The 17,993-nt window shown below is 35.9% G+C and overlaps 1 protein-coding gene across 1 annotated transcript; it reads left to right on the plus strand.

Annotated features, from left to right (window-relative positions):
• The first annotated feature begins 273 nt into the window (after window positions 1–273).
• Window positions 274–17,986, plus strand: LOC587815 (fibronectin-like). The gene is made up of 18 exons (XM_030988276.1): window positions 274–568; window positions 995–1,270; window positions 1,891–2,163; window positions 2,605–2,880; window positions 3,502–3,774; window positions 4,840–5,115; window positions 5,738–6,010; window positions 6,440–6,715; window positions 7,501–7,773; window positions 8,203–8,478; window positions 9,264–9,536; window positions 9,966–10,241; window positions 11,030–11,302; window positions 11,926–12,201; window positions 12,990–13,262; window positions 13,886–14,161; window positions 17,353–17,625; window positions 17,970–17,986. The coding sequence occupies exons 1-18, from the start codon at window positions 274–276 to the stop codon at window positions 17,984–17,986; spliced, it is 4,704 nt and encodes a 1,567-aa protein (XP_030844136.1).
• The last annotated feature ends 7 nt before the right edge of the window (window positions 17,987–17,993 follow it).

The raw sequence follows: 17,993 nt of genomic DNA on the forward strand, positions 1-17,993 counted from the left end.
AGTAAACACACATGATAACCCACATTCAGTGCTCATAAATATAGGTATGTGATTGGGCCAACAGAACAATGTTTGGTCTAAAATTTCAGCTATTTCCTGTCATTTTTTGACTTGGACCATATTGAAAGAGCAATCTTTTTAGGGGACTTTTCTGCTATAATATTCTCCAAACCGACATTTTACAAATGAATTTAACTCAACATTACTTTTATCTTAACTAGAACCCGAGTGTATTTTAATATTGCATTAGATTTTTAAATAGTATTCTTAAATATGATTTCTTTAATCCATGCAGGGCCTGCTGAAGTTGTCAACCTCACAGAAGGGTCTTCATCCACGACATCCGTGAGCGCGAATTGGACTGGACCAAAGATCGCGGTCGACAGTTTCAACATCTCATGTAGCAACGGTGATGCATCCCCAGCGACCATTAAAGACACCAACCAGTCATCTTACATGGCGTCTTGCGTTAATCTGCCAGTACCAGGCGATACGTACAATATGACTGTGTACAGTATTGTGGGTAGTTGCGCTACTAGTACTTCATCTTCCATCGACCTGGTTGCATGTTAGTAACACCAACAAACGATAATAATTATACTTTTCATAGTAATAATAATAATAATACTTCTACTACTGCTATTTAGTAATCGACACAATAGAGAAAATATAAAATAATGTATGAGGGCGCCCACTCCCCCAAATGTAAATTAATAAGAGGATATTTAAGGTGCACGTTGCCTCTTATTTTCCTGTTTTTAAATTTCGCGAGCTAATGACGCGAACGATCCTGCATTATTAATGTTATTTTCAAATATAAGAGGTATATAATATATTTGGTGTTTCACAAAATAGAAGTAACTCCAAAATAATATTTTGATGTAACTAAATTCTCTCGCGGCATCTCAGGGCGGCACCCATATTAAAAAGCGCTGGTATAAACTATGGATAATGTTCACGAACTTCAATATTTGTTGTTTCTATATCAAACCAGTACCAAGTGCTGTGAACATATCGGAAGGGTGTTCCAATAATACCGTCATCTCAGCTACTTGGACAATACCTAACAGTGTGGTAGACACCTTTGATATCATGTGCTCCGCTGGTACTGCCTCCCCGGCATCTATTCCGCTTGAATCTAGTCCAACGAGTGATACCTTTACAGCTTCCTGTACTGAGTTACCAACACCTGGACTGGAATACAACCTCTCAGTGGTCGCTATTAGCAACAACAAACAGAGCGCCATCCAAACTGTGGGAGTGCATGCATGTAAGTTCCGCAGACATCGATTGGAGTTGTCAGCATTTTATTGCAGACGTAATCTAGTGTAGTGGATAACTACTATCCTTTGCTACTATGTCTCCTTTGTTGTGCAAGTTTTATATCAACCACATACAATCTTTTGTTGGCAACTCAAGCTTGATCGATTACATCTCTTTTGTCGTGGCAACATTATGGCTTTGTTAAGTATCTGTAGGCAGTATGTGTATTCTTCTTTAATAAAATATATATTTCTCGATTGACAAGAAGCAAAGTTGATTCAAAAGATAGAATGTAACAAATATTTGTTGGTATAATTTATAAGAACATGCCAAAGGTTTTTCATTGACACAATATTTCAGTGCAAATGAAAATAGGTATATTATTGGGCTAAAAGATATATGTTTGGTCAATAATTTCAACTATTTCCTGTCATATTTTTGAGTTGGACGTTGTTGAAGGGCATTCCTCTTTAGGGGACATTTCTGCTATAATATTCGATAAACTTACGTTTTACAAATGAAATACCTCAACATTATTTTTCATCTTAACTAGAATTCGAGTGTATTTTAATATTGCATAAGATTTTTAAATAGTATTCTTGAACATAATTTCTTTGATCCATGCAGGGCCTACTGGAGTTGTCAACCTCACAGAAGGGTCTGCATCCACGACATCCGTGAGCGCGAATTGGACTGGATCAAAGAGAGCGGTCGACAGATTCAGCATCTCATGTAGCCATGGTGATGCATCCCCAGTGACCATTGAAGACACCAGCCAGTCATCTTACATGGCGTCTTGCATTAATCTGCCAGTACCAGGCGATATGTACAATATGACTGTGTACAGTATTGTGGGTAGTTGCGCTACTAGTACTTCATCTTCCATCGACCTGGTTGCATGTTAGTATCACCAACAAACAATAATAATTATACTTTTAATAGTAATAATAAAAATAAAATACTTCTACTACTGCTTTTAAATAATCGACACCAAACAAAAGATATTTTGAAAAATGTATAAGCCACCCCCTCACCAAATGTAGGTTAATAAGAGGAAATTTAAGCTGCACGTTGCCTCTTATTTTCCTGTTTCTAAATTTTGCGAGCTTATGAAGCGAACGATCCAGCATTATTAATGTAACTTTGAAATATAAGAGGTATATAATATATTTGGTGTTTCACAAAAATTGAAGATACTCCAAATTAATATTTTGATGTAACTAAATGCTCTCGCGGCATCTCAGGGCGGCATCTCAGGGCGGCACCCATATTAAAAACGCTGGTATAAACTATGCAAAATGTTCACGAACTTCAATATTTGTTGTTTCTATATCAAACCAGTACCAAGTGCTGTGAATATATCGGAAGGGTGTTCCAATAATACCGTCATCTCAGCTACTTGGACAATCCCTAACAGTGTGGTTGACACCTTCGATATCATGTGCTCCGCTGGTACTGCCTCCCCGGCATCTATTCCGCTTGAATCTAGTCCAACGAGTGATACCTTTACAGCTTCCTGTACTGAGTTACCATTACCTGGACTGGAATACAACCTCTCAGTGGTCGCTATTAGCAACAACAAGCAGAGCGCCATCCAAACTGTGGGGGTGCATGCATGTAAGTTCCGCAGACATCGATTGGAGTTGTCAGCATTTTATTGCAGACGTAATCTAGTGTAGTGGATAACTACTATCCTTTGCTACTATGTCTCCTTTGGTTTGCAAGTTTTATATCAACCACATACAATCTTTTGTTGGCAACTCAAGCTTGATCGATTACATCTCTTTTGTCGTGGCAACATTATGGCTTTGTTAAGTATCTGTAGGCAGTATGTGTATTCTTCTTTAATAAAATATATATTTCTCGATTGACAAGAAGCAAAGTTGATTCAAAAGATAGAATGTAACAAATATTTGTTGGTATAAGTTATAAGAACATGCCAAAGGTTTTCCATTGACACAATATTTCAGTGCACATGAAAATAGGTATATTATTGGGCTAAAAGATATATGTTTGGTCCACAATTTCAGCTATTTCCTGTCATATTTTGAGTTGGACGTTGTTGCAAGGGCATTCCTCTTTAGGAGACATTTCTGCTATAATCTTCGATAAACTTACGTTTTACAAATGAAAATACCTCAACATTATTTTTCATCTTAACTAGAATTCGAGTGTATTTTAATATTGCATAAGATTTTTAAATAGTATTCTTGAATATAATTTCTTTGATCCATGCAGGGCCTACTGGAGTTGTCAACCTCACAGAAGGGTCTGCATCCACGACATCCGTGAGCGCGAATTGGACTGGATCAAAGAGAGCGGTCGACAGATTCAGCATCTCATGTAGCCATGGTGATGCATCCCCAGCGACCATTGAAGACACCAGCCAGTCATCTTACATGGCGTCTTGCGTTAATCTACCAGTACCAGGCGATATGTACAATATGACTGTGTACAGTATTGTGGGTAGTTGCGCTACTAGTACCTTATCTTCCATCGACCTGGTTGCATGTTAGTATCACCAACAAACAATAATAATTATACTTTTAATAATCGCGGTAGAGGTTTACGGTACACCATGTGTAAAGTCCTAGAAGAACTAAGGAAAGTGTTTAGAAAATAGAGGTGAAATAGAAAGGCGAGAAAGTGGAGGTTGGAAGGAAGAGTATCTTTCGGAAGTGAGTATAGTCCTGAAAAGGACTGTAAACCAGAAAGTTGTAGATAGGATGAGAGGTTTGAGTAGAAGACTGGATTGAGTTGGAGAGTTGAGTAGAGTTGTAGAGCAGGAGCAGGAGAGTAGACTCGACGTTTCGGACAGGTTGACTGTCCGTCTTCACTTACTCACACCTGAAGACGGACAGTCAACCTGTCCGAAACGTCGGATCTACTCTCCTGCTCCTGCTCTACAACTCTACTCAACTCTCCAACTCAATCCAGTCTTCTACTCCAACCTCTCATCCTATCTACAACTTTCTGGTTTACAGTCCTTTTCAGGACTATACTCACTTCCGAAAGATACTCTTCCTTCCAACCTCCACTTTCCCGCCTTTGTATTTCACCTCTATTTTCTATCCACTTTCCTTAGTCCTTCTAGGACTTTACACATGGTGTACCGTAAACCTCTACCGCGATTATTCATACCACCATGCAAACCTTCAAACGTCATACTTTTAATAGTAATAATAAAAATAAAAATACTTCTACTTCTGCTTTTAAGTAATCGACACAAAACAAAAGATATTTAAAAATGTATGAGGGCGCCCCCTCCCCAAATGTAGGTTAATAAGAGGAAATTTAAGCTGCACGTTGCCTCTTATTTTCCTGTTTCTAAATTTTGCGAGCTTATGAAGCGAACGATCCAGCATTATTAATGTAACTTTGAAATATAAGAGGTATATAATATATTTGGTGTTTCACAAAAATTGAAGATACTCCAAATTAATATTTTGATGTAACTAAATGCTCTCGCGGCATCTCAGGGCGGCATCTCAGGGCGGCACCCATATTAAAAACGCTGGTATAAACTATGCAAAATGTTCACGAACTTCAATATTTGTTGTTTCTATATCAAACCAGTACCAAGTGCTGTGAATATATCGGAAGGGTGTTCCAATAATACCGTCATCTCAGCTACTTGGAAAATCCCTAACAGTGTGGTTGACACCTTCGATATCATGTGCTCCGCTGGTACTGCCTCCCCGGCATCTATTCCGCTTGAATCTAGTCCAACGAGTGATACCTTTACAGCTTCCTGTACTGAGTTACCAACACCTGGACTGGAATACAACCTCTCAGTGGTCGCTATTAGCAACAACAAGCAGAGCGCCATCCAAACTGTGGGGGTGCATGCATGTAAGTTCCGCAGACATCGATTGGAGTTGTCAGCATTTTATTGCAGACGTGTTGTAGTGTAGTGGATAACTACTATCCTTTGCTACTATGTCTCCTTTGTTGTTCAAGTTTTATATCAACCACATACAATCTTTTGTTGGCAACTCAAGCTTGATCGATTACATCTCTTTTGTCGTGGCAAGATTACGGCTTTGTTAATTATTCGTAGGCATTATGTGTATTCTTCTTTAATAAAATATATATTTCTCGACTGACAAGAAGCAAAATTGATTCAAAAGATAGAATGTAACAAATATTTGTTGGTATAATTCATAAGAACATGCTAGAAGTTTTTCCATTGACACAATATTTCAGTGCACATGAAAATAGGTATATTATTGAGCTAAAAGATATATGTTTGGTCCATAATTTCAAATATTTCCTGTCATATTTTGAGTTGGACGTTGTTGAAAGGGCATTCCTCTTTAGGAGACATTTCTGCTATAATATTCGATAAACTTACGTTTTACAAATGAAAATAACTCAACATTATTTTTCATCTTAACTAGAATTCGAGTGTATTTTGATATTGCATAAGATTTTTAAATAGTATTCTTGAGTATATTTTCTTTGATCCATGAAGGGCCTACTGGAGTTGTCAACCTCACAGAAGGGTCTGCATCCACGACATCCGTGAGCGCGAATTGGACTGGATCAAAGAGAGCGGTCGACAGATTCAGCATCTCATGTAGCCATGGTGATGCATCCCCAGCGACCATTGAAGACACCAGCCAGTCATCTTACATGGCGTCTTGCGTTAATCTACCAGTACCAGGCGATATGTACAATATGACTGTGTACAGTATTGTGGGTAGTTGCGCTACTAGTCCTTCATCTTCCATCGACCTGGTTGCATGTTAGTATCACCAAAAAACGATAATAATTATACTTTTAATAGTAATAATAATAAGAAAATACTTCAACTACTGCTTTTAAGTAATCGACACAAAACAAAAGATATTTTAAAAAATGTATGAGGGCGCCCCCTCCCCAAATGAAGGTTAATAAGAGGAAATTTAAGCTGCACGTTGCCTCTTATTTTTCTGTTTCTAAATTTTGCGAGCTTATGAAGTGAACGATCCAGCATTATTAATGTAACTTTGAAATATAAGAGGTATATAATATATTTGGTGTTTCACAAAAATTGAAGATACTCCAAATTAATATTTCGATGTAACTAAATGCTCGCGGCATCTTAGGGCGGCACCCATGTTTAAAAGACGCTTGTATAAACTATGCAAAATGTTCACGAACTTCAATATTTGTTGTTTCTATATCAAACCAGTACCAAGTGCTGTGAATATATCGGAAGGGTGTTCCAATAATACCGTCATCTCAGCTACTTGGAAAATCCCTAACAGTGTGGTTGACACCTTCGATATCATGTGCTCCGCTGGTACTGCCTCCCCGGCATCTATTCCGCTTGAATCTAGTCCAACGAGTGATACCTTTACAGCTTCCTGTACTGAGTTACCAACACCTGGACTGGAATACAACCTCTCAGTGGTCGCTATTAGCAACAACAAGCAGAGCGCCATCCAAACTGTGGGGGTGCATGCATGTAAGTTCCGCAGACATCGATTGGAGTTGTCAGCATTTTATTGCAGACGTAATCTAGTGTAGTGGATAACTACTATCCTTTGCTACCATGTCTCCTTTGTTGTGCAAGTTTTATATCAACCACATACAATCTTTTGTTGGCAACTCAAGCTTGATCGATTAATCTCTTTTGTCGTGGCAACATTAAGCCTTTGTTAAGTATCTGTAGGCAGTATGTGTATTCTTCTTTAATAAAATATATATTTCTCGATTGACAAGAAGCAAAGTTGATTCAAAAGATAGAATGTAACAAATATCTGTTGGTATAATTCATAAGAACATGCCAGAAGTTTTTATATTGACACAATATTTCAGTGCACATGAAAATAGGTTTATTATTGGGCTAAAAGATATATATATATTTATATTTCTCGATTGACAAGAAGCAAAGTTGATTCAAAAGATAGAATGTAACAAATATCTGTTGGTATAATTCATAAGAACATGCTAGAAGTTTTTCCATTGACACAATATTTCAGTGCACATGAAAATAGGTTTATTATTGGGCTAAAAGATATATGTTTGGTCCATAATTTCAGCTATTTCCTGTCATATTTTGAGTTGGACGTTGTTGAAAGGGCATTCCTCTTTAGAAGACATTTCTGCTATAATATTCGATAAACTTACATTTTACAAATGAAAATAACTCAACATTATTTTTCATCTTAACTAGAACTCGAGTGTATTTTAATATTGCATTAGATTTTTAAATAGTATTCTTGAATATAATTTCTTTGATCCATGCAGGGCCTACTGGAGTTGTCAACCTCACAGAAGGGTCTGCATCCTCGACATCCGTGAGCGCGAATTGGACTGGATCAAAGAGAGCGGTCGACAGATTCAGCATCTCATGTAGCCATGGTGATGCATCCCCAGCGACCATTGAAGACACTAGCCAGTCATCTTACATGGCGTCTTGCGTTAATCTACCAGTACCAGGCGATATGTACAATATGACTGTGTACAGTATTGTGGGTAGTTGCGCTACTAGTCCTTCATCTTCCATCGACCTGGTTGCATGTTAGTATCACCAAAAAACGATAATAATTATACTTTTAATAGTAATAATAATAATAAAATACTTCTACTACTGCTTTTAAGTAATCGACACAAAACAAAAGATATTTTAAAAAATGTATGAGGGCGCCCCCTCCCCAAATGAAGGTTAATAAGAGGAAATTTAAGCTGCACGTTGCCTCTTATTTTCCTGTTTCTAAATTTTGCGAGCTTATGAAGCGAATCATCCAGCATTATTAATGTAACTTTAAAATATAAGAGGTATATAATATATTTGGTGTTTCACAAAAATTGAAGATACTCCAAATTAATATTTTGATGTAACTAAATGCTCGCGGCATCTTAGGGCGGCACCCATGTTAAAAAAACGCTTATATAAACTATGCAAAATGTTCACGAACTTCAATATTTGTTGTTTCTATATCAAACCAGTACCAAGTGCTGTGAATATATCGGAAGGGTGTTCCAATAATACCGTCATCTCAGCTACTTGGACAATCCCTAACAGTGTGGTGGACACCTTTGATATCATGTGCTCCGCTGGTACTGCCTCCCCGACATCTATTCCGCTTGAATCTAGTCCAACGAGTGATACCTTTACAGCTTCCTGTACTGAGTTACCAACACCTGGACTGGAATACAACCTCTCAGTGGTCGCTATTAGCAACAACAAGCAGAGCGCCATCCAAACTGTGGGAGTGCATGCGTGTAAGTTCCGCAGACATCGATTGGAGTTGTCAGCATTTTATTGCAGACGTGTTGTAGTGTAGTGGATAATTACTATCCTTTGCTACCATGTCTCCTTTGTTGTGCAAGTTTTATATCAGCCACATACAATCTTTTGTTGGCAACTCAAGCTTGATCGATTAATCTCTTTTGTCGTGGCAACATTAAGCCTTTGTTAAGTATCTGTAGGCAGTATGTGTATTCTTCTTTAATAAAATATATATTTCTCGATTGACAAGAAGCAAAGTTGATTCAAAAGATAGAATGTAACAAATATCTGTTGGTATAATTCATAAGAACATGCCAGAAGTTTTTATATTGACACAATATTTCAGTGCACATGAAAATAGGTTTATTATTGGGCTAAAAGATATATATATATTTATATTTCTCGATTGACAAGAAGCAAAGTTGATTCAAAAGATAGAATGTAACAAATATCTGTTGGTATAATTCATAAGAACATGCTAGAAGTTTTTCCATTGACACAATATTTCAGTGCACATGAAAATAGGTTTATTATTGGGCTAAAAGATATATGTTTGGTCCATAATTTCAGCTATTTCCTGTCATATTTTGAGTTGGACGTTGTTGAAAGGGCATTCCTCTTTAGAAGACATTTCTGCTATAATATTCGATAAACTTACATTTTACAAATGAAAATAACTCAACATTATTTTTCATCTTAACTAGAACTCGAGTGTATTTTAATATTGCATTAGATTTTTAAATAGTATTCTTGAATATAATTTCTTTGATCCATGCAGGGCCTACTGGAGTTGTCAACCTCACAGAAGGGTCTGCATCCTCGACATCCGTGAGCGCGAATTGGACTGGATCAAAGAGAGCGGTCGACAGATTCAGCATCTCATGTAGCCATGGTGATGCATCCCCAGCGACCATTGAAGACACTAGCCAGTCATCTTACATGGCGTCTTGCGTTAATCTACCAGTACCAGGCGATATGTACAATATGACTGTGTACAGTATTGTGGGTAGTTGCGCTACTAGTCCTTCATCTTCCATCGACCTGGTTGCATGTTAGTATCACCAAAAAACGATAATAATTATACTTTTAATAGTAATAATAATAATAAAATACTTCTACTACTGCTTTTAAGTAATCGACACAAAACAAAAGATATTTTAAAAAATGTATGAGGGCGCCCCCTCCCCAAATGAAGGTTAATAAGAGGAAATTTAAGCTGCACGTTGCCTCTTATTTTCCTGTTTCTAAATTTTGCGAGCTTATGAAGCGAATCATCCAGCATTATTAATGTAACTTTAAAATATAAGAGGTATATAATATATTTGGTGTTTCACAAAAATTGAAGATACTCCAAATTAATATTTTGATGTAACTAAATGCTCGCGGCATCTTAGGGCGGCACCCATGTTAAAAAAACGCTTATATAAACTATGCAAAATGTTCACGAACTTCAATATTTGTTGTTTCTATATCAAACCAGTACCAAGTGCTGTGAATATATCGGAAGGGTGTTCCAATAATACCGTCATCTCAGCTACTTGGACAATCCCTAACAGTGTGGTGGACACCTTTGATATCATGTGCTCCGCTGGTACTGCCTCCCCGACATCTATTCCGCTTGAATCTAGTCCAACGAGTGATACCTTTACAGCTTCATGTACTGAGTTACCAACACCTGGACTGGAATACAACCTCTCAGTGGTCGCTATTAGCAACAACAAGCAGAGCGCCATCCAAACTGTGGGAGTGCATGCATGTAAGTTCCGCAGACATCGATTGGAGTTGTCAGCATTTTATTGCAGACGTGTTGTAGTGTAGTGGATAACTACTATCCTTTGCTACCATGTCTCCTTTGTTGTGCAAGTTTCATATAAACCACATACAATCTTTTGTTGGCAACTCAAGCTTGATCGATTACATCTCTTTTGTCGTGGCAACATTAAGCCTTTGTTAAGTATCTGTAGGCAGTATGTGTATTCTTCTTTAATAAAATATATATTTCTCGATTGACAAGAAGCAAAGTTGATTCAAAAGATAGAATGTAACAAATATCTGTTGGTATAATTCATAAGAAAATGCCAGAAGTTTTTCCATTGACACAATATTTCAGTGCACATGAAAATAGGTTTATTATTGGGCTAAAAGATATATATATATATTTATATTTCTCGATTGACAAGAAGCAAAGTTGATTCAAAAGATAGAATGTAACAAATATCTGTTGGTATAATTCATAAGAACATGCCAGAAGTTTTTCCATTGACACAATATTTCAGTGCACATGAAAATAGGTTTATTATTTGGCTAAAAGATATATGTTTGGTCCATAATTTCAGCTATTTCCTGTCATATTTTGAGTTGGACGTTGTTGAAAGGGCGTTCCTCTTTAGAAGACATTTCTGCTATAATATTCGATAAACTTACATTTTACAAATGAAAATAACTCAACATTATTTTTCATCTTAACTAGAACTCGAGTGTATTTTAATATTGCATTAGATTTTTAAATAGTATTCTTGAATATAATTTCTTTGATCCATGCAGGGCCTACTGGAGTTGTCAACCTCACAGAAGGGTCTGCATCCACGACATCCGTGAGCGCGAATTGGACTGGATCAAAGAGAGCGGTCGACAGATTCAGCATCTCATGTAGCCATGGTGATGCATCCCCAGCGACCATTGAAGACACCAGCCAGTCATCTTACATGGCGTCTTGCGTTAATTTACCAGTACCAGGCGATATGTACAATATGACTGTGTACAGTATTGTGGGTAGTTGCGCTACTAGTCCTTCATCTTCCATCGACCTGGTTGCATGTTAGTATCACCAACAAACGATAATAATTATACTTTTAATAGTAATAATAAAAATAAAATACTTCTACTACTGCTTTTGAAGTCCCACTGCACTACTTGTAGCTACTTGCGCCCTCTATATAACAAACAATGCATAATCGGTGACCATTGGTCCCCCATGATCCTCTTTTTCTTATGTTAACTGATAGCTGAGTTGATGAGATAACCACCTGTCCAGTGACCTTGCAGGGCGCTCTAATCCCTCCTGTAAACTATGGCAGATAAGCTTTAAGTAATCGACACAAAACAAAAGATATTTTAAAAAATGTATGAGGGCGCCCCCTCCCCAAATGTAGGTTAATAAGAGGAAATTTAAGCTGCACGTTGCCTCTTATTTTTCTGTGTCTAAATTTTGCGAGCTTATGAAGCGAACGATCCAGCATTATTAATGTAACTTTGAAATATAAGAGGTATATATTATATATTTGGTGTTTCACAAAAATTGAAGATACTCCAAATTAATATTTTGATGTAACTAAATGCTCGCGGCATCTTAGGGCGGCACCCATGTTAAAAAAAACGCTGGTATAAACTATGCAAAATGTTCACGAACTTCAATATTTGTTGTTTCTATATCAAACCAGTACCAAGTGCTGTGAATATATCGGAAGGGTGTTCCAATAATACCGTCATCTCAGCTACTTGGACAATCCCTAACAGTGTGGTGGACACCTTCGATATCATGTGCTCCGCTGGTACTGCCTCCCCGGCATCTATTCCGCTTGAATCTAGTCCAACGAGTGATACCTTTACATCTTCCTGTACTGAGTTACCAACACCTGGACTGGAATACAACCTCTCAGTGGTCGCTATTAGCAACAACAAGCAGAGCGCCATCCAAACTGTGGGAGTGCATGCATGTAAGTTCCGCAGACATCGATTGGAGTTGTCAGCATTTTATTGCAGACGTGTTGTAGTGTAGTGGATAACTACTATCCTTTGCTACCATATCTCCTTTGTTGTGCAAGTTTCATATAAACCACATACAATCTTTTGTTGGCAACTCAAGCTTGATCGATTACATCTCTTTTGTCGTGGCAACATTAAGCCTTTGTTAAGTATCTGTAGGCAGTATGTGTATTCTTCTTTAATAAAATATATATTTCTCGATTGACAAGAAGCAAAGTTGATTCAAAAGATAGAATGTAACAAATATCTGTTGGTATAATTCATAAGAAAATGCCAGAAGTTTTTCCATTGACACAATATTTCAGTGCACATGAAAATAGGTTTATTATTGGGCTAAAAGATATATATATATATTTATATTTCTCGATTGACAAGAAGCAAAGTTGATTCAAAAGATAGAATGTAACAAATATCTGTTGGTATAATTCATAAGAACATGCCAGAAGTTTTTCCATTGACACAATATTTCAGTGCACATGAAAATAGGTTTATTATTTGGCTAAAAGATATATGTTTGGTCCATAATTTCAGCTATTTCCTGTCATATTTTGAGTTGGACGTTGTTGAAAGGGCGTTCCTCTTTAGAAGACATTTCTGCTATAATATTCGATAAACTTACATTTTACAAATGAAAATAACTCAACATTATTTTTCATCTTAACTAGAACTCGAGTGTATTTTAATATTGCATTAGATTTTTAAATAGTATTCTTGAATATAATTTCTTTGATCCATGCAGGGCCTACTGGAGTTGTCAACCTCACAGAAGGGTCTGCATCCACGACATCCGTGAGCGCGAATTGGACTGGATCAAAGAGAGCGGTCGACAGATTCAGCATCTCATGTAGCCATGGTGATGCATCCCCAGCGACCATTGAAGACACCAGCCAGTCATCTTACATGGCGTCTTGCGTTAATTTACCAGTACCAGGCGATATGTACAATATGACTGTGTACAGTATTGTGGGTAGTTGCGCTACTAGTCCTTCATCTTCCATCGACCTGGTTGCATGTTAGTATCACCAACAAACGATAATAATTATACTTTTAATAGTAATAATAAAAATAAAATACTTCTACTACTGCTTTTGAAGTCCCACTGCACTACTTGTAGCTACTTGCGCCCTCTATATAACAAACAATGCATAATCGGTGACCATTGGTCCCCCATGATCCTCTTTTTCTTATGTTAACTGATAGCTGAGTTGATGAGATAACCACCTGTCCAGTGACCTTGCAGGGCGCTCTAATCCCTCCTGTAAACTATGGCAGATAAGCTTTAAGTAATCGACACAAAACAAAAGATATTTTAAAAAATGTATGAGGGCGCCCCCTCCCCAAATGTAGGTTAATAAGAGGAAATTTAAGCTGCACGTTGCCTCTTATTTTTCTGTTTCTAAATTTTGCGAGCTTATGAAGCGAACGATCCAGCATTATTAATGTAACTTTGAAATATAAGAGGTATATATTATATATTTGGTGTTTCACAAAAATTGAAGATACTCCAAATTAATATTTTGATGTAACTAAATGCTCGCGGCATCTTAGGGCGGCACCCATGTTAAAAAAAACGCTGGTATAAACTATGCAAAATGTTCACGAACTTCAATATTTGTTGTTTCTATATCAAACCAGTACCAAGTGCTGTGAATATATCGGAAGGGTGTTCCAATAATACCGTCATCTCAGCTACTTGGACAATCCCTAACAGTGTGGTGGACACCTTCGATATCATGTGCTCCGCTGGTACTGCCTCCCCGGCATCTATTCCGCTTGAATCTAGTCCAACGAGTGATACCTTTACATCTTCCTGTACTGAGTTACCAACACCTGGACTGGAATACAACCTCTCAGTGGTCGCTATTAGCAACAACAAGCAGAGCGCCATCCAAACTGTGGGGGTGCATGCATGTAAGTTCCGCAGACATCGATTGGAGTTGTCAGCATTTTATTGCAGACGTGTTGTAGTGTAGTTGGATCAATAGGAAACTCAGTCACACCGTACCAGATTGCCACTTGAAACTGTATATTTCATTGTATTCAAATCTGCAAAGATATAAATCAAAGGACTCAAAATATATGTATGTGTTATGTTACCAATAAATGAATTCACTCTCTTAAACATGTATAAGAGTTTTCCTTTCCTATTCTCATATGGGTTACAACTGAAATCAACTGAACTCTGTATTTCATAAAAATACAATACACTTTTGATTGTATCTAAATATTCTACCATGTCAATATCACATACCCAATTAATCTCCAATTAAAGACTAAATCTAGTTTAAATGACCATACGAAAAATACATGCATAACCAACAAAGAAATGACAAATATAGTCATTTCTTTCATTTATATCACCAAATCCTCAAACTATAAATTTTACTTGCCCTCCTTGGTTCTAACAAGTAACAAATTTAAGACCTTGTCCATCGCATTTTAGGATGAAACAATTTATACATTACAATTCATCATATATTTAGTATTTCTTTAAGGATCGATATAAGCGATCATATTTTATATATACCACATTCTAAATTGCTCTTAATGCATGAACTGGTTATCTTTCACTGTTTTATAACCAAAATATATAATTAATAATATCATCGGAACTTTCCCTTTTAAATTACGAGCCACGTCTACAATTCGTAAAACGCCACCTACGTTCAAACCAAAGACCTGTACACGTATGCAATACGTTTTTGATATTTTGATATTTTATAATAATGCAACCGTAGGTATATCTGAATTAGTATTACCAGCATTTTATAGAGACATGCTGGATGTTTGGATGGCTACGAGAATATTTTTGTTAAAGGAAAGTGTTTCTAGGAGGAATGAGATTATCTATAATAATAGAATTGTTTTTATCGATGGTCATGTTCATTTCGATGAGGGATTATTTAACAAAAATGTTTATAAGTTGCATCATATTGTTGATAAGGAAGGTAATATAAAATCTAATGAGGAATTTCAAAGAAAAGGTTTAAATAGTTTAGAAATTAGTAAAATACAACGTATTTTTCTTGGCATCCCGTCTTCATGGAAACAATTTTTAAATAAAAATACTCACTCAAATATAGATAGGGAATTGGATATGGATATTATTATGTTTGAAAAGGTATATATGTTAGATCAAATAACCTCAAAAATTATATACGCTTTTTTATTAAATAAGAAAGTAGAAAAATCATATGCAGAACGACATTTAGAACAGACTTATAATATTCATGGAAAAGATATACAATTAATATTTTTAAGACTTAGAAAGTACACATTGAAAGGTAAGCTTAGAGAATTTCAATTTAAAATGCTTTATAATATTATATATACCAAATTACATTTATATAAATTTAAAATGGTTAATAGTAAATTTATGTTCTTTTTGTGGTAAATATGAGGAAACTTACGAGCATTTATTTTGTCTTTGTGAGAAAGTAAAACCAATTTGGGAAGAGTGTGGGAATTCATTTAATTTAGTAGAAATTACAAATATAAATTGGAAAGGTATCCATGTAGGGATAGTTGAGTTTAACATAGGGAAGGAACAGTTATTAAATCATATCATAATTTTGATAAAATATATGATATTTATAGATAGTAAAAATAGACAAAAACCACCAACTTATTTGGAGATTAAGAAAAGATTATTAGAAAATAGAAAGGAGGAGAAGAAATTAGCTGGGGACCGAGGTACACTCACATATCATTTTAGAAAGTGGGACAATTTAGAATAGCTTCGTGCAGAATAAATAAAATAAGGAAGGCGAATAGAAGCAATGAAATGGACATGGCTGATATAATGGTCGAGATTCCCACAAAATGTAGGCATGTTTTAAGTGGGTGTTTGTGTGGGTGTCTGTGCACGTGTGTGTATGTGTGTATGTAAGTATTTTTTTTTTTTTTTTTTTTTTTTCTTCTTCTTTTTTTCATCTCTTAAATGTCTTTTTATGTTCATGCCTTCTTCATGCATGCATGTTTCATGCTTTATTTGATGTAAATAGTAAAATTTCATTTGTATTATTTAGATGTGAATGTAAAATCATATTCTATATAATAATATTAACATGCAGATTATTTTATGTATTGATTTTGTTATTGTTTGTGAAAAGCAATGGAGAAAATAAAATATCATTGAAAAAAATAAAAAAAATAAACTCAAATATCCGCCCAAGTACCAAATTCAAATGTACATTTCAATACCCGCTTATTCTTTTGCTTGAGCTCTGAAAATTATAAATTTCTCATACTTCTTACACACATAAATGAAATTACTGAATATCCAATGTCAATTACTACAAAAACTCACTTCTTAGGCGACAATCTGGCGTCACAAGTTAATAAATTTTTCTCTCGACAACTGCTGACGTCTTGCTCTGTACTCTGTCAAATGGCGTAATAAGGTAACTTTAAAAACCTAAACTTAGCGATTATGTAACTCGCTTCTTCTGACTCAAAATCTACGGTGTCTTCAAATTACTATAAAAAAAAAGAAAACATTAAATAGAAATACAAAATAAGGTTTGTTCATCAAACCAGTAGTGGATAACTACTATCCTTTGCTACCATGTCTCCTTTGTTGTGCAAGTTTTATATAAACCACATACAATATTTTGTTTGCAACTCAAGCTTGATCGATTACATTTCTTTTGTCGTGGCAACATTAAGCCTTTGTTAAGTTTCTGTAGGCAGTATGTGTATTCTTCTTTAATAAAATATATATTTCTCGATTGACAAGAAGCAAAGTTGATTCAAAAGATAGAATGTAACAAATATCTGTTGATATAATTCATAAGAACATGCCAGAAGTTTTTCCATTCATACAATATTTCAGTGCACATGAAAATAGGTTTATTATTGGGCTAAAAGATATATGTTTGGTCCATAATTTCAGCTATTTCCTGTCATATTTTGAGTTGGACGTTTTTGAAAGGGCATTTCTCTTTAGGAGAAATTTCTGCTATAATATTCGATAAACTTACATTTTACAAATGAAAATAACTCAACATTATTTTTCATCTTAACTAGAACTCGAGTGTATTTTAATATTGCATTAGATTTTTAAATAGTATTCTTGAATATAATTTCTTTGATCCATGCAGGGCCTACTGGAGTTGTCAACCTCACAGAAGGGTCTGCATCCACGACATCCGTGAGCGCGAATTGGACTGGATCAAAGAGAGCGGTCGACAGATTCAGCATCTCATGTAGCCATGGTGATGCATCCCCAGCGACCATTGAAGACACCAGCCAGTCATCTTACATGGCGTCTTGCGTTAATCTACCATTACCAGGCGATATGTACAATATGACTGTGTACAGTATTGTGGGTAGTTGCGCTACTAGTCCTTCATCTTCCATCGACATGGTTGCATGTAAGTATCACCAAAAAACGATAATAATTATACTTTTAATAGTAATAATAATAATAAAATACTTCTACTACTGCTTTTAAGTAATCGACACAAAACAAAAGATATTTTTAAAAATGTATGAGGGCGCCCCCTCCCCAAATGTAGGTTAATAAGAAGAAATTTAAGCTGCACGTTGCCTCTTATTTTCCTGTTTCTAATTTTGCGAGCTTATGAAGCGAACGATCCAGCATTATTAATGTAACTTTGAAATATAAGAGGTATATAATATATTTGGTGTTTCACAAAAATTGAAGATACTCCAATTTAATATTTTGATGTAACTAAATGCTCTCGCGGCATTTCAGGGCGGCACCCATGTTAAAAAAACG

Source organism: Strongylocentrotus purpuratus, unplaced genomic scaffold (genome assembly GCF_000002235.5).
Source record: "Strongylocentrotus purpuratus isolate Spur 01 unplaced genomic scaffold, Spur_5.0 spur5_scaffold_17, whole genome shotgun sequence".
NCBI lineage: Eukaryota > Metazoa > Echinodermata > Echinoidea > Camarodonta > Strongylocentrotidae > Strongylocentrotus > Strongylocentrotus purpuratus.

What these genes read in the sequence shown, in the direction of transcription:
- LOC587815 (XM_030988276.1), top strand. Translation starts at nt 274, where the DNA reads ATGATTTCTTTAATCCATGCAGGGCCTGCTGAAGTTGTCAACCTCACA. An exon ending in AACTGTGGGAGTGCATGCAT is followed by an intron (nt 1,271 to 1,890) that starts GTAAGTTCCGCA and finishes TGATCCATGCAG; the next exon opens with GGCCTACTGGAGTTGTCAAC. An exon ending in TTCCATCGACCTGGTTGCAT is followed by an intron (nt 3,775 to 4,839) that starts GTTAGTATCACC and finishes ATATCAAACCAG; the next exon opens with TACCAAGTGCTGTGAATATA.